This window comes from Taudactylus pleione, unplaced genomic scaffold (assembly GCF_031769625.1).
Source record: "Taudactylus pleione unplaced genomic scaffold, aTauple2 ptg001127l, whole genome shotgun sequence".
NCBI lineage: Eukaryota > Metazoa > Chordata > Amphibia > Anura > Myobatrachidae > Taudactylus > Taudactylus pleione.
The window spans coordinates 194,931-217,184 of NW_028285528.1; the positions used below are offsets into that span (position 1 = coordinate 194,931).

Below are 22,254 nucleotides of genomic sequence, written 5' to 3' on the forward strand. Positions count from 1 at the left end.
AGTCATCACCCAGACACATCCCCTAGTGTTACTGTATAATGTCCCATTCCCAGCAGTCACCTCTCCAGTCATCAACCAGACACGTCCCCTGGGGTTACTGTATAATGTCCCATTCCCAGCAGTCGCCTCTCCAGTCATCACCCAGACACATACCCTGGTGTTACTGTATAATGTCACATTCCCAGCAGTCACCACCCAGACACACCCCCTGGTGTTACTATATAATGTCCCATTCCCAGCAGTCACCACTCCAGTCATCACCCAGACACATCCCCTGGTGTTACTGTATAATGTCCCATTCCCAGCAGTCACCACTCCAGTCATCACCCAGACACATCCCCTGGTGTTACTGTATAATGTCCCATTCCCAGCAGTCACCTCTCCAGTCATCACCCAGACACGTCCCATGGGGTTACTGTATAATGTCCCATTCCCAGCAGTCGCCTCTCCAGTCATCACCCAGACACATCCCCTGATGTTACTGTATAATGTCCCATTCCCAGCAGTCACCAGTCATCACCCAGACACATCCCCTGGGGTTACTGTATAATGTCCCATTCCCAGCAGTCGCCTCTCCAGTCATCACCCAGACACATCCCCTGGTGTTACTGTATAATGTCACATTCCCAGCAGTCACCTCTCCAGTCAGCTGGTGAATGTTATTGTTGATGAGTTCCAGCATCTTCTGGTCATTGTGTCTCTCATGTATCAGTGAGTGAGGTGGTGGCACCGTGATGAGGCTCTGGGTCCTGCTCAGTCCTCCTGACACACGGGAACGGCTGCTGGGAGTCTCATGCTGACCGGATTTCTTCTTCACTACTGTGTAATCCTGTGTATTGGGGGAGACATCAATGAGGAGATCAATTAAACTCCACCTAAATGGGGCTGTTTATTTAGATGATCATTTTGCATAATATACAAAAAGACTATTTCACTAAATTAAGTATTATAACAATCTCCTATATACAGAAAAATGTAGAGTATATAGTATCTCCTGCAGCTCCAACATCTATGTGTCAGTGACAGAAAGAAAACAACATACTGCGGCCATATAATTCCCAACTCCAGTGAGGACTGTGGGACTGATACTAATATCTGAGACAGCTCCCTGCTGCTTGCTTAATAATATAGATATAAGTGATGTCACTGTGACACTCCCAGATCCCCTCACCTCCCCAGTCATGTCCCTGTATTATTACTATAGATATAAGTGATGTCACTGTGACACTCCCAGATCCCCTCACCTCCCCAGTCATGTCCCTGTATTATTACTATAGATATAAGTGATGTCACTGTGACACTCCCAGATCCCCTCACCTCCCCAGTCATGTCCCTGTATTATTACTATAGATATAAGTGATGTCACTGTGACACTCCCAGATCCCCTCACCTCCCCAGTCATTTCCCTGTATTATTACTATAGATATAAGTGATGTCACTGTGACACTCCCAGATCCCCTCACCTCCCCAGTCATATCCCTGTATTATTACTATAGGTATAAGTGATGTCACTGTGATACTCCCAGATCCTCTCACCTCCCCAGTCATGTCCTTATACTATTACTATAGAAATAAGTGATGTCACTGTGACACTCCCAGATCCCCTCACCTCCCCAGTCATTTCCCTGTATTATTACTATAGATATAAGTGATGTCACTGTGACACTCCCAGATCCCCTCACCTCCCCAGTCATATCCCTGTATTATTACTATAGGTATAAGTGATGTCACTGTGATACTCCCAGATCCTCTCACCTCCCCAGTCATGTCCTTATACTATTACTATAGATATAAGTGATGTCACTGTGACACTCCCAGATCCCCACACCTCCCCAGTCATGTCCCTGTATTATTACTATAGATATAAGTGATGTCACTGTGACACTCCCAGATCCCCTCACCTCCCCAGTCATTTCCCTGTATTATTACTATAGATATAAGTGATGTCACTGTGACACTCCCAGATCCCCTCACCTCCCCAGTCATATCCCTGTATTATTACTATAGGTATAAGTGATGTCACTGTGATACTCCCAGATCCTCTCACCTCCCCAGTCATGTCCTTATACTATTACTATAGATATAAGTGATGTCACTGTGACACTCCCAGATCCCCTCACCTCCCCAGTCATGCATCTGTATTATTACTATAGATATAAGTGAATCACTGTGACGCTCCTAGATCCCCTCACCTCCCCAGTCATGTCCCTGTATTATTACTATATATATAAGTGATGTCACTGTGACACTCCCAGACCTTCTCACCTCCCCATTCATGTCCCTGTATTATTACTATAGATATAAGTGATGTCACTGTGACACTCCCAGATCCCCTCACCTCCCCAGTCATGTCCATGTATTATTACTATAGATATAAGTGATATCAATGTGACACTCCCAGATCCCCTCACCTCCCCAGTCATGTCCCTATATTATTACTATAGATATTAGTGAATCACTGTGACACCCCCAGATCCCTTCACCTCCCCAGTCATGCCCCTGTAATATTACTATAGATATAAGTGATGTCACTGTGACACTCCCTGATCTCCTCACCTCCCCAGTCATGTCCCTGTATTTACTATAGATATAAGTGATGTCACTATGACACTCCCAGATCCCCTCACCTCCCCAGTCATGTCCCTGTATTATTACTATAGATATAAGTGATGTCAATGTGACACTCCCAGATCCCCTCACCTCCCCAGTCATGCCCCTGTAATATTAGTATAGATATAAGTGATGTCACTGTGACACTCCCTGATCCTCTCACCTCCCCAGTCATGTCCCTGTATTACTACTATAGATATAAGTGAATCACTGTGACACCCCAAGATCCCCTCACCTCTCCAGTCATGCCCCTGTATTATTACTATAGATATAAGTGATGTCACTGTGACACTCCCAGATCCTCTCACTTCCCCAGTCATGTCCCTGTATTATTACTATAGATATAAGTGATGTCACTGTGATACTCCCAGACCCTCTCACCTCCCCAGTCATGTCCCTGTATTATTACTATAGATATAAGTGATGTCACTGTGACACCCCCAGATCCTCTCACCTCCCCAGTCATGTCCCTATATTATTACTATAGATATAAGTGATGTCACTGTGACACCCCCAGATCCTCTCACCTCCCCAGTCATGTCTCTGTATTATTACTATTGATATAAGTAATGTCACTGTAACACTCCCAGATCCCCTCACCTCCCGTCATGTCCCTGTATTACTATAGATATAAGTGATGTCACTGTATCACTCCCAGATCCCCTCACCTCCCCAGTCCTGTCCCTGTATTATTACTATAGATATAAGTGATGTCACTGTGACATTCCCAGACCCTCTCACCTCCCCAGTCATGTCCCTGTATTATTACTATAGATATAAGTGATGTCACTGTGACACTCCCAGATCTCCTCACCTCCCCAGTCATGTCCCTGTATTATTACAATAGATATAAGTGATGTCACTGTGACACTCCCAGATCCCCTCACCTCCCCAGTCATGTCCCTGTATTATTACTATAGATATAAGTGATGTCACTATGACACTCCCAGATCCCTTCACCTCCCCAGTCATGTCCCTGTATTATTACTATGGCTATAAGTGATGTCACTGTGACACTCCCAGATCCCCTCACCTCCCCAGTTATGTCCCTGTATTATTACTATAGATATAAGAGATGTAACTGTGACACTCCCAGATCCCCTCACCTCCCCAGTCATGTCCCTGTATTATTACTATAAATATAAGTGATGTCACTGTGATACTCCCAGATCCTCTCACTTCCCCAGCCATGTCCCTGTATTATTACTATAGATATAAGTGATGTCACTGTGATACTCCCAGACCCTCTCACCTCCCCAGTCATGTCCCTGTATTATTACTATAGATATAAGTGATGTCACTGTGACACCCCCAGATCCTCTCACCTCCCCAGTCATGTCCCTATATTATTACTATAGATATAAGTGATGTCACTGTGACACCCCCAGATCCTCTCACCTCCCCAGTCATGTCCCTGTATTATTACTATTGATATAAGTAATGTCACTGTAACACTCCCAGATCCCCTCACCTCCCGTCATGTCCCTGTATTACTATAGATATAAGTGATGTCACTGTATCACTCCCAGATCCCCTCACCTCCCCAGTCATGTCCCTGTATTATTACTATAGATATAAGTGATGTCACTGTGACACTCCCAGACCCTCTCACCTCCCCAGTCATGTCCCTGTATTATTACTATAGATATAAGTGATGTCACTGTGACACTCCCAGATCTCCTCACCTCCCCAGTCATGTCCCTGTATTATTACTATAGATATAAGTGATGTCACTGTGACACTCCCAGATCCCCTCACCTCCCCAGTCATGTCCCTGTATTATTACTATAGATATATGTGATGTCACTGTGACACCCCCAGACCCTCTCACCTCCCCAGTCATGTCCCTGTATTATTACTATAGATATAAGTGATGTCACTGTGACACCCCCAGATCCCCTCACCTTCCCAGTCATGTCCCTGTATTATTACTATACATATAAGTGATGTCACTGTGACACCCCCAGACCCTCTCACCTCCCCAGTCAGCAGGTAGATGATCTCCAGGGTGAGATGTAAGATCCTCTCAGTCCTGTGACTTTCATCCATGTCCATCCTCAATGAATCAGTGAGAATATAGAACGTGTGACGTGTAATAAATACTTTTGTTCCTCACAGCAGGACTATCTAGGAATAAATAGAATAAATATAATACACATCACAGAGAACACATGTAACACAATCAGACATGTAACACTGAGTGACCAGTAAGTCTCCCCTTTCCCCCAGCCATAGAGCCCTGGTCAGTGTCTGTCAGAGGTTCCTGTGACCCAGCCCCATAAGACTCCTCAGAGGCCATCACACAACGCTGTACTGTATAAGGTTAGACCAATGTTCCTCTCCTGGCCGGGGGTCTTATTCCTCCCAGACACAGATTTGGTGCAATTTGCTCCACGTGAATCTTTTACAAACACATGAATTAGGGATTTGGGGACTTTTCACTTTTGTTTTACATTTATTCCAGAAACTGAGAGAATCTGTGACTATACTGAGGTCATACAGATAACAGGGGTGTGAGGGGAGAGTACACAGGAGAGCAGAAGGGGTGCAGATATGGGGAGAGGGGAAGTAATGTAGGAATACAGAGCACACAACAGGGGGTGTAACAGCTGTACAGAGGTGTCAGTAACACAGGGGAGGGGGAAGGGAACAGAAGAGGTTAATAACACAGGGATAGGACAGCAGGCAGCCCAGGGGACACACAAAGGGTTACACAATACAGAATCCCATCAGTCACTCTGCACAAATGATGAAATGACAAATGACCGCACCTCAGATGTATGTTATATGTGTGACCAGCCTGCCGGCCGTGTGTGTGCAGCGTAGGGTGGGGTGAGACATGTCCTGGGGGATAATCAGTGACACTCTGAGGATCTGGGGACTGTCACAGCCACTGGCTGTCTCTGAGAGAGTCTCTATTGCTCAGGATAACAAGACGCCCTGACAGACAGTTTCAGCTCAGGGAGTCAGGGGAAATTGTGGTTGTGCTGTCAGGTGTTATTATATAATAGGAGTGAGGTAAGAGTATATAATAATAACACATTACATTTATTATAGACAATAATACATAAAACAAACCAATGCACTTAGAAGTATAATGTCAGTGTCTCAGGTGTATATCTTTATGCTACAAGGAAATATAGTTACACACCCAGTAACTGTGCAGAGTGCTCCTGTAACAGAGTATTAGGATTGTAGTAATACGTTTGTACAAAGTGACACAAGGTATAAAAGCCACATTCCTCTGACTATAATCATTACTAGCCTTATCATATCTTAGAATACCTAACTTATAATGTAAGAGCCAGCTCCTATCAGGTGAGGTCACTCTCAGTCCTGCTCCCTCTCCGGATACCGGCAGTAAGTTACCGCTGCCCTGCGCTGCCTATGTACGAGCTGCTATTTATTCACGCTCTATACAAGTGACTTGGACGGAGGACAGACCCGCGGCTATACTCAGCTTCCCCGGACACCGCCAGCAAATAGCCTTCCGGCAATAAGGATATCACTGGCCCCGGTGATCCTTACCCGCTCCACACTGAGGTAGGTGCCAACGGCGGGTGCATATGTACGAGCTGGACCCACGGCTCTAACCGGCTGCTCCACGTACACTGCAAGCACCTGAGGAGAACAGCTAATCCTGCACAGTGCAGCATATCCGGATTTACTGAGACACACACACAAGGACTGGTGAGTGACCTGTGGGGGGTCTGCAGACTGAGATAAAGACCCTGGGGGGTCCTACAGATCCCAGACATATCATTATCCATATAGTACAAGCTAACAATAAGGACACGTCATTACCCGTACAGTACAAGCTGACAATAAGGACACATCATTCCCCGTACAGTACAAGCTGACAATAAGGACATGTCATTACCCGTACAGTACAAGCTGACAATAAGGACATATTATTACCCGTACAGTACAAGCTGACAATAAGGACACGTCATTACCCGTAGAGTACAAGCTGACAATAAGGGCACATCATTACCCGTACAGTACAAGCTGACAATAAGGGCACATCATTACCTCGTACAGTACAAGCTGACTATAAGGACATATCATTACCCGTACAGTACAAGCTGACTATAAGGACATATCATTACCCATACAGTACAAGCTGACAATAAGGACACATCATTACCCGTACAGTACAAGCTTACAATAAGGACACGTCATTACCCGTACAGTACAAGCTGTCAATAAGGACACGTCATTACCCGTACAGTACAAGCTGACCATAAGGACACGTCACTACCCGTACAGTACAAGCTGACAATAAGGACACATCATTACCCGTACAGTACAAGCTGACCATAAGGACACATCATTACCCGTACAGTACAGGCTGACAATAAGGACACATCATTACCCGTACAGCACAGGCTGACAATAAGGACACATCATTACCCGTACAGCACAAGCTGACAATAAGGACACATCATTACCCGTACAGCACAAGCTGACAATAAGGACACATCATTACCCGTACAGTACAAGCTGACAATAAGGACACGTCATTACCCGTACAGTACAAGCTGACAATAAGGACATATTACCCGTACAGTACAAGCTGACAATAAGGACACATCATTACCCGTACAGTACAAGCTGACAATAAGGACACATCATTACCCATACAGTACAAGCTGACAATAAGGACACATCATTACCCGTACAGTACAAGCTGACAATAAGGACATATTACCCGTACAGTACAAGCTGACAATAAGGACACATCATTACCCATACAGTACAAGCTGACAATAAAGACACATCATTACCCGTACAGTACAAGCTGACAATAAGGACATATTACCCGTACAGTACAAGCTGACAATAAGGACACATCATTACCCATACAGCACAAGCTGACAATAAGGACACGTCATTACCCGTACAGTACAAGCTGACAATAAGGACACGTCATTACCCGTACAGTACAAGCTGACAATAAGGACACGTCATTACCCGTACAGTACAAGCTGACAATAAGGACACGTCATTACCCGTACAGTACAAGCAGACAATAAGGACACGTCATTACCCGTACAGTACAAGCTGACAATAAGGACACGTCATTACCCGCACAGTACAAGCTGACAATAAGGACACGTCATTACCCGCACAGTACAAGCTGACAATAAGGACACGTCATTACCCGTACAGTACAAGCTGACAATAAGGACACATCATTACCCGTACAGTACAAGCTGACAATAAGGACATATTACCCGTACAGTACAAGCTGACAATAAGGACATATTACCCGTACAGTACAAGCTGACAATAAGGACAAATTACCCGTACAGTACAAGCTGACAATAAGGACACATCATTACCCGTACAGTACAAGCTGACAATAAGGACACGTCATTACCCGTACAGTACAAGCTGTCAATAAGGACACGTCATTACCCGTACAGTACAAGCTGACAATAAGGACACGTCATTACCCGTACAGTACAAGCTGTCAATAAGGACACGTCATTACCCGTACAGTACAAGCTGACCATAAGGACACATCATTACCCGTACAGTACAAGCTGACAATAAGGACACATCATTACCCGTACAGTACAAGCTGTCAATAAGGACACGTCATTACCCGTACAGTACAAGCTGACCATAAGGACACGTCATTACCCGTACAGTACAGGCTGACAATAAGGACACATCATTACCCATACAGTACAAGCTGACAATAAGGACACATCATTACCCGTACAGTACAAGCTGACAATAAGGACATATTACCCGTACAGTACAAGCTGACAATAAGGACACATCATTACCCATACAGTACAAGCTGACAATAAGGACACGCCATTACCCGTACAGTACAAGCTGACAATAAGCACACATCATTACCCTACAGTACAAGCTGACAATAAGGACATATTACCCGTACAGTACAAGCTGTCAATAAGGACATATTACCCGTACAGTACAAGCTGACAATAAGGACACATCATTACCCGTACAGTACAAGCTGACAATAAGGACACGTCATTACCCGTACAGTACAAGCTGTCAATAAGGACACGTCATTACCCGTACAGTACAAGCTGACAATAAGGACACGTCATTACCCGTACAGTACAAGCTGTCAATAAGGACACGTCATTACCCGTACAGTACAAGCTGACCATAAGGACACATCATTACCCGTACAGTACAAGCTGACAATAAGGACACATCATTACCCGTACAGTACAAGCTGTCAATAAGGACACGTCATTACCCGTACAGTACAAGCTGACCATAAGGACACATCATTACCCGTACAGTACAGGCTGACAATAAGGACACATCATTACCCATACAGTACAAGCTGACAATAAGGACACATCATTACCCGTACAGTACAAGCTGACAATAAGGACATATTACCCGTACAGTACAAGCTGACAATAAGGACACATCATTACCCATACAGTACAAGCTGACAATAAGGACACGCCATTACCCGTACAGTACAAGCTGACAATAAGCACACATCATTACCCGTACAGTACAAGCTGACAATAAGGACATATTACCCGTACAGTACAAGCTGTCAATAAGGACACGTCATTACCCCATACATTACAAGCTGACAATAAGGACATATTACCCGAACAGTACAAGCTGACAATAAGGACACATCATTACCCGTACAGTACAAGCTGACAATAAGGACACATCATTACCCGTACAGTACAAGCTGACAATAAGGACATATTACCCGTACAGTACAAGCTGACAATAAGGACACATCATTACCCGTACAGTACAAGCTGTCAATAAGGACACGTCATTACCCGTACAGCACAGGCTGACAATAAGGACATATTATTACCCGTACAGTACAAGCTGATAATAAGGACACGTCATTACCCGTACAGTACAAGCTGACAATAAGGACACATCACAAGCTGACAATAAGGACACGTCATTACCCGTACAGTACAAGCTGACAATAAGGACACGTCATTACCTGTACAGTACAAGCTGACAATAAGGGCACGTCATTACCCGTACAGTACAAGCTGACAATAAGGGCACGTCATTACCTGTACAGTACAAGCTGACAATAAGGGCACGTCATTACCCGTACAGTACAAGCTGACCATAAGGACACATCATTACCCGTACAGTACAAGCTGACCATAAGGACACATCATTACCCGTACAGTACAGGCTGACAATAAGGACACATCATTACCCGTACAGTACAAGCTGACAATAAGGACACATCATTACCCGTACAGTACAAGCTGACAATAAGGACACATCATTACCCGTACAGCACAGGCTGACAATAAGGACATATTATTACCCGTACAGTACAAGCTGACAATAAGGACACATCATTACCCATACAAAACAAGCTGATAATAAGGACACGTCATTACCCGTACAGTAAAAGCTGACAATAAGGACACATCACAAGCTGACAATAAGGACACGTCATTACCCGTACAGTACAAGCTGACAATAAGGACACGTCATTACCTGTACAGTACAAGCTGACAATAAGGACACGTCATTACCCGTACAGTACAAGCTGACAATAAGGACACGTCATTACCCGTACAGTACAAGCTGACAATAAGGACACGTCATTACCCGTACAGTATAAGCTGACAATAAGGACACATCATTACCCATACAGTACAAGCTGACAATAAGGACACATCATTACCCGTACAGTACAAGCTGACAATAAGGACATATTAACCGTACAATACAAGCTGACAATAAGGACATATTATTAACCGTACAGTACAAGCTGACAATAAGGACACATCATTACCCGTACAGCACAAGCTGACAATAAGGACACATCATTACCCGTACAGCACAAGCTGACAATAAGGACACATCATTACCCGTACAGCACAAGCTGACAATAAGGACACGTCATTACCCGTACAGTACAAGCTGACAATAAGGACACGTCATTACCCGTACAGTACAAGCTGACAATAAGGACACGTCATTACCCGTGCAGTACAAGCTGACAATAAGGACACGTCATTACCCGTACAGTACAAGCTGACAATAAGGACACATCATTACCGGTACAGTACAAGCTGACAATAAGGACACATCATTACCCGTACAGTACAAGCTGACAATAAGGACACATCATTACCCGTACAGTACAAGCTGACAATAAGGACACATCATTACCCGTACAGTACAAGCTGACAATAAGGACACATCATTACCGGTACAGTACAAGCTGACAATAAGGACACATCATTACCCGTACAGTACAAGCTGACAATAAGGACATATTATTAACCGTACAATACAAGCTGACTATAAGGACATATTATTACCCGTACAGTACAAGCTGACTATGAGGACATATTAGTAAGGTCTGCTGATAGGACAGTGTGTGATCTCTGTGCCAGGTACATGACATATTGGATCCCCTTCTAACAATGATCTTATTACTGACCATGTAATAGCCCTGACTCAGCTATCACACAGTAACTCTCTTTTCTCTCGGGCTCGTAATGATTAGAGTCAGAGGAATGTGGCTTTTATACCTTGTGTCACTTTGTACAAACGTATTACTACAATCCTAGTACTCTGTTACAGGAACACTCTGCAGAGAAAGGGCCGTATTCAATTAGTGGCGAAAACAGCAGTTTTTTTCCCCATTGGCGAAATTGGTTGACATTCGCCAAAAAACAGGCAAAAACAAAAATCCCTATTTTTGGCTAAAAATATGTGGATTTCTTTCAGAACCCTTTGGGACCCCCTCAATAATAAATTATCCCCCCCAATTTTTTTCGTAAATTGCGTACTTTGGTGAAAAATTACCACGCAAATCTTGGGTGAAAAAATTATTGAAAATGGTTTTAACGTATCGGGTCTGATTTTTTGGAGGGCGGTATGGCTGCGTCAAGTGTTTTAAGCATCACATGCGGTCGCAGCAGGCGGTTTTTTAAAAGGATTTTAAAATTGCGTTTTTACGACACAAAAATATACTTGCGCCCATTTTAACGTTCCCCCACTTTACGTGGGACGATAATTTCCTGGAAAAAAAAAATAGCTTTCTATCATTTTCAACTATTTTTTTTTTCACCCAAATTTTGCGCGGTCGTTTTTCACCAACGTACGGAACTAAAGATTTTTTTGGGGGGTAATTTATCATTAGGGGGTGTCCAAAGGGTCCTGTAAGAAATCCCCACATTTTTAGCCAAAAATGGGGATTTTGCATTTTTTTCTCCTGGTCTGGGATGGAAAAAACTTTTCTCTAGTTTTCTTTCTCCATTTTCGCCTGTTTTTGGAGAGAATCAGCCATTTACGCCATTTCTTTTGGCGAGAATCGAACAATTTCAACAATGTCGAAAAAAACATCTGTTTTCGCCGCTAATTGAATACGGCCCTTAATTGGAGCAGAACTATATATTCTTGTAGCATAAAGATTGAAATTATAAATCTGAGAGATTGAAATGATACGTTTAAGTACATTGGTTTGTTTTATGTTTTATTGTCTATACTAAATGTAATGTGTTATTATTATATAATCTTACCTCACTCCTATTATATAATAACACCTGACAGCACAACCACAATTTCCCCTGACATTTGCTTATAATTAGGGCCAGAACCGTAAATACACTTATTGGTGCCTTGTGCCAGAAAGAGCGTTGGCGTCCCCCTATTTTTCAAATAGGGGCATAAATCACCCAAAATAGGGGCATGGCGTCATGGGGAAGGGCCAGGGATAAGACAGGGGAGGCCAGGAGGTACTGGGGATAAAATAAGAGGAAGCTACAAGTGAAAATGATAATAAACAGAAAAATGACAGTGCCAAACAGCGCCCCCTGCCCTGCAGTTACCCTAGTTACGGCCCTGATTAGGGCATCACGGTCGCCCTTAGGAGGCTGCTGACTTGTCTGATTGCTAATGTGGGTGTAATACCGACCTCTGGATGGATACTGGCGCTAATTATACCTTACTAGTTACAGCTCAGGGAGTGCAGCCTTATATCCTTCCCCAGATCCTGTTATGTATCATATGGTATATACAGTACATACATGTTATACCTATTATGTGTTATTCCCTGACCACTCATTACTGTTATTATTACTCTGCAGCTGCTGCTATAACAGGACACCACAGGTCACTCCCCCTGTATAATAATAACAGGACACCACAGGTCACTCCACCTTTATAATAATAACAGGACACCACAGGCTGCTCCCCCTGCATAATAATAGTAATAACAGGACACCACAGGTCACTCCACCTGTATAATAGTAACAGGACACCACAGGTCACTACCCCTGTATAATAATAACAGGATACCACAGGCTGTTCCCCTGTATAATAATAGACACAGGAAACCACATGCTGCTCCCCCTGTATAGTAGGACACCGTTACCTGCTGCTGCCGGACACTCTGGGCGGACACCCGGAAGCTGCAGCAATGGGTGAGATCACATTTCCTGTATGTGGAACGCACAATCCGGAAATAGGGTATTGGTTCCTTTCTTCTGACGTCATCAGGTAGCGCTGGATTATGGGATCAGACCATGTGACCGCTCACACACAGAGTTCCCGGGTCCTGCAGGCTGCATTGGAAGAGACAAAAGTGAGAGAAGGCGCTGGGGGCATGTGGGGCAGATGGCAGTGTGGGGGGGAAGCTGGGGGCATGTGGGGCAGATGGCAGTGTGGGGGGCATGTAGGGCAGATGGCAGTGTGGGGGGCAGATGGCAGTGTGAGGGGCAAGCTGGTGGGCAGGGGTACCATGCAATGGAAGGGATGGGAATGTAAGATAGCATGATGGAATTGATAGGCTAGGCAGGGCTATGTCTATAAAGTTTCTTGCATGCCCCCTCTGCCCACCCCCCACTGTCTCATGTGCCCCCTATGCCCACCCCCCACTGTCTCATGTGCCCCCTCTGCCCACCCCCCCCTGTCTCACATGTGCTCCACCAGCCATTGCACCCAGCATGTATACTGGCACAGTTTCGTCACCGACAGCCTGGGGCTTATGCAGGTGTGGGGTTACCCTGGGGTGTTACATCACTGAGGGTCACTGGCTGACACCATGGGAAGAGCTGGGGTCACAGCTGGCAGTTCTGTGACAAGATGGCCGCACCATATATAGTCAGACAGGATCCCTACATCTATCACATGGGTTCTGTCTGCAGCTCCGTCCTGTTCCCTGGCCCCCGCATCCTGCCCATCAGCATTACTGACTCTGAGCAGATCAGGGACTGGGCACCGGTCAGCGTACAGAAGGAGGGGAAGTGATGGCAGGAACGGGCAGCTGTACCCTCTGTGTAGCACTGAGATGCCCATTCCAGCACCTGCCCTAGGTACTATTTCCTCTCCCCTGGCAGCACCAGCTACAACCACATGTTTTTCTATAGAGATTCTCTAAAAATTGTTACATTGTGCATATGAGCAGCATCCATTTAGTGTCAGGAGGGGGCTGGGGGATCTGATAGTGTCACAGTGACATCACTTATATCTATAGTAATAATACAGGGACATGACTGGGGAGGTGAGGGGATCTGGGAGTGTCACAGTGACATCACTTATATCTATAGTAATAATACAGGGACATGACTAGGGAGGTGAGGGGATCTGGGAGTGTCACAGTGACATCACTTATAGCTATAGTAATAATACAGGGACATGACTGGGGAGGTGAGGGGATCTGGGAGTGTCACAGTGACATCACTTATATCTATAGTAATAATACAGGGACATGACTGTGGAGGTGAGGGGATCTGGGAGTGTCACAGTGACATCACTTATATCTATAGTAATAATACAGGGACATGACTGGGGAGGTGAGGGGATCTGGGAGTGTCACAGTGACATCACTTATATCTATAGTAATAATACAGGGACATGACTGGGGAGGTGAGGGGATCTGGGAGTGTCACAGTGACATCACTTATATCTATAGTAATAATACAGGGACATGACTGGGGAGGTGAGGGGATCTGGGAATGTCACAGTGACATCACTTATATCTATAGTAATAATACAGTGACATAACTGGGGAGGTGAGGGGATCTGGGAGTGTCACTGTGACATCACTTATATCTATAGTAATAATACAGGGACATGACTAGGGAGGTGAGGGGATCTGGGAGTGTCACAGTGACATCACTTATATCTATAGTAATAATACAGGGACATAACTGGGGAGGTGAGGGGATCTGGGAGTGTCACAGTGACATCACTTATATCTATAGTAATAATACAGGGACATGACTGGGGGAGGTGAGGGGATATGGGAGTGTCACTGTGACATCACTTATATCTATAGTAATAATACATGGACATGACTGGGGAGGTGAGGGGATCTGGGAGTGTAACAGTGACATCACTTATATCTTTAGTAATAATACATTACAGTACAACTTGGGGATGTGTCTGGGTGATGACTGTACCATTGTTTGTGTCAGGTTCCTATAAGCTGTCAGGATGTCACTGTCTATGTCTCCATGCAGGAGGGGGAGTATATAGAGGAACACAGGAGTCTGTACAAGAACGTGATGATGGAGAATCACCGGCCCCTCACATCACTGGGTAAGAGGAGACTGTCATTTATTGTACAGGGGAGAGCAGGTATAGGGGGCCTCTATATACACATCATCTGCTAATCACATATATACATTGCACTCAGTCACTGTGTGTCTCCTACAGTTGGACCCAGTAATAGAAATACCCCAGAGAGATGTCCCCGTCCTCTTTATTCCCAGGATTGTACAGAGGAGAATCACAGGATCTCACTGGATCATCAGGTAGATACCAGTATACCAAAGTGACTGTGACTATATGATCTATAGATAATCTGTGTGTGTATTATACACTGATATTTTATTGTTTATTCTCAATTAAATTAGACTTGATTATTTTATGGGTCATTTAGAGTGATATTAAGGTAGAAGATACAGTGGAAGAAGAGACGTATGTGACTGATATGAAGACAGAAGATATAGAGGGAGAAGAAGAGACGTATGTGACTGATATGAAGACAGAAGATACAGAGGTAGAAGAAGAGACGTATGTGACTGATATGAAGGCAGAAGATACAGAGGGAGAAGAAGAGACGTATGTGAGGTTTGATCAGCAGTGTAAGGAGGAGGAAATCCCTACAGATATCAGCACAGGTGAGTAATAAACACTTATTACAGAAAAGAGTCACATATTCTCCTTTCTCAGTCACTACAAAAATCTCTTATCCTACACCCTCCACTGTTAGTACAAACTAATGAGGGAAATGTATTTGCCCAGTTGGAGAGTCAGGACCCATCAGTCCCTATTATACTCCTGCTCTTCCCCTCACATCATGTTACTATGTGTTACCAGCCCAGAGATCTGACCAGTCCCCTCCCCACACTCTCTGGTGTATCTCATACATCAGGAACCATCAGCTCCTATTATACTCCTGCTCTCCTCCTCGCATCATGTCACTGTGTGTTACCAGCCCAGAGATCTGACCAGTCTCCTCTCCATACTCTCTGGTGTATCTCATACATCAGGAGCTATCAGCCCCTATTATACGCCTGCTTTCCCCCTCACATCATGTCACTGTGTGTTACCAGTCCAGAGATCTGACCAATCTCCTTCCCACACTCTCGGGTGTATCTCATACATCAGGAGCCATCATCCTCTATTATACTCCTGCTCTCCCCCTCACATCATGTCACTGTGTGTTACCAGCCCAGAGATCTGACCAGTCCCCTCCCCACACTCTCTGGTGTATCTCATACATCAGTAGCCATCAGCCCCTATTATACTCCTGCTCTCCCCCTCACATCATGTCACTGTGTGTTACCAACCCAGAGATCTGACCAGTCTCCTCCTCACACTCTGTGGTGTATCTCATACATCAGGAGCCATCATCCCCTATTATACTCCTGCTCTCCTCCTCACGTCATGTCACTGTTTGTTACCAGCCCAGAGATCTGACCCGTCTCCTCCCCACACTCTCTGGTGTATCTCATACATCAGGAGCCATCAGCCCCTATTATACTCCTGCTCTCCTCCTCACATCATATCACTGTGTATTACCAGCCCAGAGATCTGACCAGTCTTCTCCCCACACTCATCATATCTTTGTCTTCTACCAGCTACTCATGTTCTTTACTGTCCACTTCAAAAATGACTTTTGTTGATGGTCCTCCCTATGCTCTTCAATTGGATTTTACCCATGATCCTTCCTGATCACTACTGCCTGACATTATCAATGGTCACTGATGGTAATCTTTGAATGTGATTTCTTGTACTGGTTTCATTCTGTTTTACCAGAGATATGAACCAGACCTGTATAAATATCTTTTAGGAAAGTATTAAATTTCTGCCTGGAGGTCCACAGCGAGAGCAATGCTGGATCCCGATTGTTTAAAATGTGGATTTTTCTGTTCCATTGTATTTTTGCTGATTCATTTGAGTCCAGCTGGTTCTTTTGCATGTTCCAGTAGATCCCCTTAGAGGTTAGAGCGTATCTAACCTCCAGTGGAGATATTAATTCCTAGAGAGATACAAACTGCTCCTTTTACATTTACTGAGATAGAGATCTGGAGAGTGTGAGGACACAGCAGGGTACAGCTAGTATGACCTGTGTGTGATATAATGTATAGACCATGCCTGCACTCTGTTAAACATACTGAGGTGGAGATCCGGAGAGTGTGAGGACACAGCAGGATGCAGCTAGTATGACCTGTGTGTGATATAATGTATAGATAGACCATGTCTGCACTCTGTTACACATACTGAGATGGAGATCCGGAGAGTGTGAGGATACAGCAGGGTGCAGCTAGTATGACCTGTGTGTGATATAATGTATAGACCATGCCTGCACTCTGTTACACATACTGATATGGGGAGTGTGAGGACACAGCAGGGTGCAGCTAGTATGACCTGTGTGTGATATAATGTATAGACCATGCCTGCACTCTATTACACATACTGAGATAGAGATCAAGAGAGTGTGAGGACACAGCAGGATGCAGCTAGTATGACCTGTGTGTGATATAAGGTATAGACCATGCCTGCACTCTATTACACATACTGAGATGGAAATCAGGAGAGTGTGAGGACACAGCAGGATGCAGCTAGTATGACCTGTGTGTAATATAATGTATAGACCATACCTGCACTCTGTTACACATACTGAGATGGGGATCCGGAGAGTGTGAGGACACAGCAGGGTGCAGCTGGTATGTCCTGTGTATGATATAATGTATAGACCATTTCTGCACTCTATTACACATACTGAGATGGAGATACAGAGAGTGTGAGGACACAGCAGGATGTAGCTAGTATGTCCTGTGTGTATAGACCATACCTGCACTCTGTTACACATACTGAGATGGACCATCCTGTGTGCAGGTATGGTCTGTGATATAATGTATAGAGAGCCTGCACTCTGTTACTCATACTGAGATGGAGATATGGAGAGTGTGAGGACACAGCAGGGTGCAGCTAGTATGACCTGTGTGTGATATAATGTATAGACCATGCCTGCACTCTGTTACACATACTGAGATGGGGATCCGGAGAGTGTGAGGACACAGCAGGGTGCAGCTGGTATGTCCTGTGTATGATATAATGTATAGACCATTTCTGCACTCTATTACACATACTGAGATGGAAATCAGGAGAGTGTGAGGACACAGCAGGTTGCAGCTAGTATGACCTGTGTGTAATATAATGTATAGTCCATGCCTGCACTCTGTTACACATACTGAGATGGAGACCATACCTGCACTCTATTACACATACTGAGATGGAGATACAGAGAGTGTGAGGACACAGCAGGATGTAGCTAGTATGTCCTGTGTGTATAGACCATACCTGCACTCTGTTACACATACTGAGATGGACCATCCTGTGTGCAGGTATGGTCTGTGATATAATGTATAGAGAGCCTGCACTCTGTTACTCATACTGAGATGGAGATATGGAGAGTGTGAGGACACAGCAGGGTGCAGCTAGTATGACCTGTGTGTGATATAATGTATAGACCATGCCTGCACTCTGTTACACATACTGAGATGGGGATCCGGAGAGTGTGAGGACACAGCAGGGTGCAGCTGGTATGTCCTGTGTATGATATAATGTATAGACCATTTCTGCACTCTATTACACATACTGAGATGGAAATCAGGAGAGTGTGAGGACACAGCAGGTTGCAGCTAGTATGACCTGTGTGTAATATAATGTATAGTCCATGCCTGCACTCTGTTACACATACTGAGATGGAGATATGGAGAGTGTGAGGACACAGCAGGGTGCAGCTAGTATGACCTGTGTGTGATATAATGTATAGACCATGCCTGCACTCTGTTACACATACTGAGATGGAAATCAGGAGAGTGTGAGGACACAGCAGGTTGCAGCTAGTATGACCTGTGTGTAATATAATGTATAGACCATACCTGCACTCTGTTACACATACTGATATGGAGAGTGTGAGGACACAGCAGGATGCAGCTAGTATGACCTGTGTGTGATATAATGTATAGACCATGCCTGCACTCTGTTACACATACTGAGATGGAGATATGGAGAGTGTGAGGACACAGCAGGATGCAGCTAGTATGACCTGTGTGTGATATAATGTATAGACCATGCCTGCACTCTGTTACACATACTGAGATGGAGATACGGAGAGTGTGAGGACACAGCAGGGTGTAGCTAGTATGACCTGTGTGTGATATAATGTATAGACCATGCCTGCACTCTGTTACACATACTGAGATGGAGAGTGTGAGGACACAGCAGGGTGCAGCTAGTATGACCAGTGTGTGATATAATGTATAGAGGACTCTGCACTCTATTAGTAGTGACTGTTTTAGCTCCGTGTAACATCCATTACATTGTCGCATATAGGTAATGTCTGAATTCAGTGCAGGAAATCCCTTGTTTAAGCCCAGATGTTGCACCCATAGTACACAACATGTCATAATAGATAGAATCTGGGGGAAGTGTATGACGCCTTAGAGAGAGATACAGAGGAGAAATTGCCCACAGCAGCCAATCAGCTTCTAGCTATCATCATTATCAAGTACAGTCAGTGAAATCACAGAAGCTGATTGGTTGCTAAGGGCAACTTCTCCACAAACCTTCTGTAAGGTTTGGTACATCTCCCCCTTTGTAATTTTTAGTGATTACTCCCCGGCCAGTGTTACTCCTACACCCTAATCCTCCATGAAAAAAAATCACCAAATATATGATGACGTCATTGGCATCCATTAAATATAGGTCGATGTTTCTGAGGGTGCGAGGAGAAATCCAAAGAAATCTCCGGCCACGCGGCTGTTTGACGACTTACCCCGGAACTAACAGCTTCGCAGCCGGCACTTTAGTCGGAGAATGCCGGTTCTCATGACTAAATACCCAGGTTAAGTTGTGAGAACTGGCATTCTCCGACTTAGCACCACGCTGAATTGAATTGCTCCAGGAGCTCCCACAATCGCGGCCACTGACTGTATGGTGATGTTGGGGTACAGCCGGGCACGTCTTATTATAGTTACACAGTATGAGATGTAGGGGTACAGCCGGGCACGTCTTATTATAGTTACACAGTATGGAGATGTTGGGGTACAGCCGGGCAAGTTCTTATTATAGTTACACAGTATGAGATGTAGGGGTACAGCCGGGCACGTCTTATTAAAGTTACACAGTATGGAGATGTTGGGGTACAGCCGGGCACGTCTTATTATAGTTACACAGTAGGAGATGTTGGGGTACAGCCGGGCACGTCTTATTATAGTTACACAGTATGGGGATGTTGGATACAGCCGGGCACGTCTTATAGTTACACAGTATGAGATGTTGGGGTACAGCCGGGCATGTCTTACAGTTGCACAGTATGAGATGTTGGGGTACAGCCGGGCATGTCTTATAGTTACACAGTATGGAGATGTTGGGGGTACAGCCGGGCATGTCTTATAGTTACACAGTATGGAGATGTTGGGGTACAGCCGGGCACGTCTTATAGTTACACAATATGAGATGTTGGGGTACAGCTGGGCACGTCTTATAGTTACACAATATGAGATGTTGGGGTACAGCCGGGCATGTTTTATTATAGTTACACAATATGAGATGTTGGGGTACAGCCGGGCATGTTTTATTATAGTTACACAGTAGGGGATGTTGGGGTACTGCCGGGCACGTCTTATAGTTACACAATATGAAGTGTTGGGGTACAGCCGGGCATGTTTTATTACAGTTACACAGTAGGAGATGTTGGGGTACAGCCGGGCATGTCTTATAGTTACACAGTATGGAGATGTTGGGGTACAGCCTGGCACGTCTTATAGTTACACAGTAGGAGATGTTGGGGTACAGCCGGGCACGTCTTATTATAGTTACACAGTATGGAAATGTTGGGGTACAGCCGGGCACGTCTTATTATAGTTACACAGTATGGAGATGTTGGGGTACTGCCGGGCACGTCTTATTATAGTTACACAGTATGGAGATGTTGGGGTACAGCCGGGCACATCTTATTATAGTTACACAGTATGGAGATGTTGGGGTACAGCCGGGCACGTCTTATAGTTACACAGTAGGAGATGTTGGGGTACAGCCGGGCACGTCTTATTATAGTTACACAGTATGGGGATGTTGGGTACAGCCGGGCACGTCTTATAGTTACACAGTATGAGATGTTGGGGTACAGCCGGGCATGTCTTACAGTTACACAGTATGAGATGTTGGGGTACAGCCGGGCATGTCTTATAGTTACACAGTATGAGATGTTGGGGTACAGCCGGGCATGTCTTATTATAGTTACACAGTATGGAGATGTTGGGGTACAGCCGGGCACGTCGTATTATAGTTACACAGTATGGAGATGTTGGGGTACAGCCGGGCACGTCTTATAGTTACACAGTAGGAGATGTTGGGGTACAGCCGGGCACGTCTTATTATAGTTACACAGTATGGGGATGTTGGGTACAGCCGGGCACGTCTTATAGTTACACAGTATGAGATGTTGGGGTACAGCCGGGCATGTCTTACAGTTACACAGTATGAGATGTTGGGGTACAGCCGGGCATATCTTATAGTTACACAGTATGAGATGTTGGGGTACAGCCGGGCATGTCTTATTATAGTTACACAGTATGGAGATGTTGGGGTACAGCCGGGCACGTCTTATAGTTACACAGTAGGAGATGTTGGGGTACAGCCGGGCACGTCTTATAGTTACACAGTATGGGGATGTTGGGTACAGCCGGGCACGTCTTTTATAGTTACACAGTATGAGATGTTGGGGTACAGCCGGGCATGTCTTACAGTTACACAGTATGAGATGTTGGGGTACAGCCGGGCATGTCTTATAGTTACACAGTATGGAGATGTTGGGGTACAGCCGGGTACGTCTTATAGTTACACAGTATGGAGATGTTGGGGTACAGCCGGGCACGTCGTATTATAGTTACACAGTATGGAGATGTTGGGGTACAGCCGGGCACATCGTATTATATTTACACAGTATGGAGATGTTGGGGTACAGCCGGGCACGTCTTATTATAGTTACACAGTATGGGGATGTTGGGGTACAGCCGGGCACGTCTTATAGTTACACAGTAGGAGATGTTGGGGTACAGCCGGGCACGTCTTATTATAGTTACACAGTATGGGGATGTTGGG

General features: G+C 44.9%; 1 protein-coding gene across 4 annotated transcripts in view; it reads left to right on the forward strand.

Moving 5' to 3' along the window:
- Positions 1-22,254, forward strand: part of LOC148453573 (uncharacterized) — a 286,887-nt gene that overhangs the window by 99,797 nt on the left and 164,836 nt on the right. Inside the window, exons 6-7 of one of the 4 annotated variants that reach the window (XM_088461959.1) lie at positions 15,551-15,755; positions 17,045-17,047. The exons of the other annotated variants lie outside the window; for them this stretch is intronic. Of the exons in view, the coding sequence (XP_088318085.1) occupies positions 15,551-15,755; positions 17,045-17,047 (208 nt within the window). The remainder of the gene's footprint in view (positions 1-15,550; positions 15,756-17,044; positions 17,048-22,254) is intronic. 4 annotated transcript variants of the gene reach the window in all.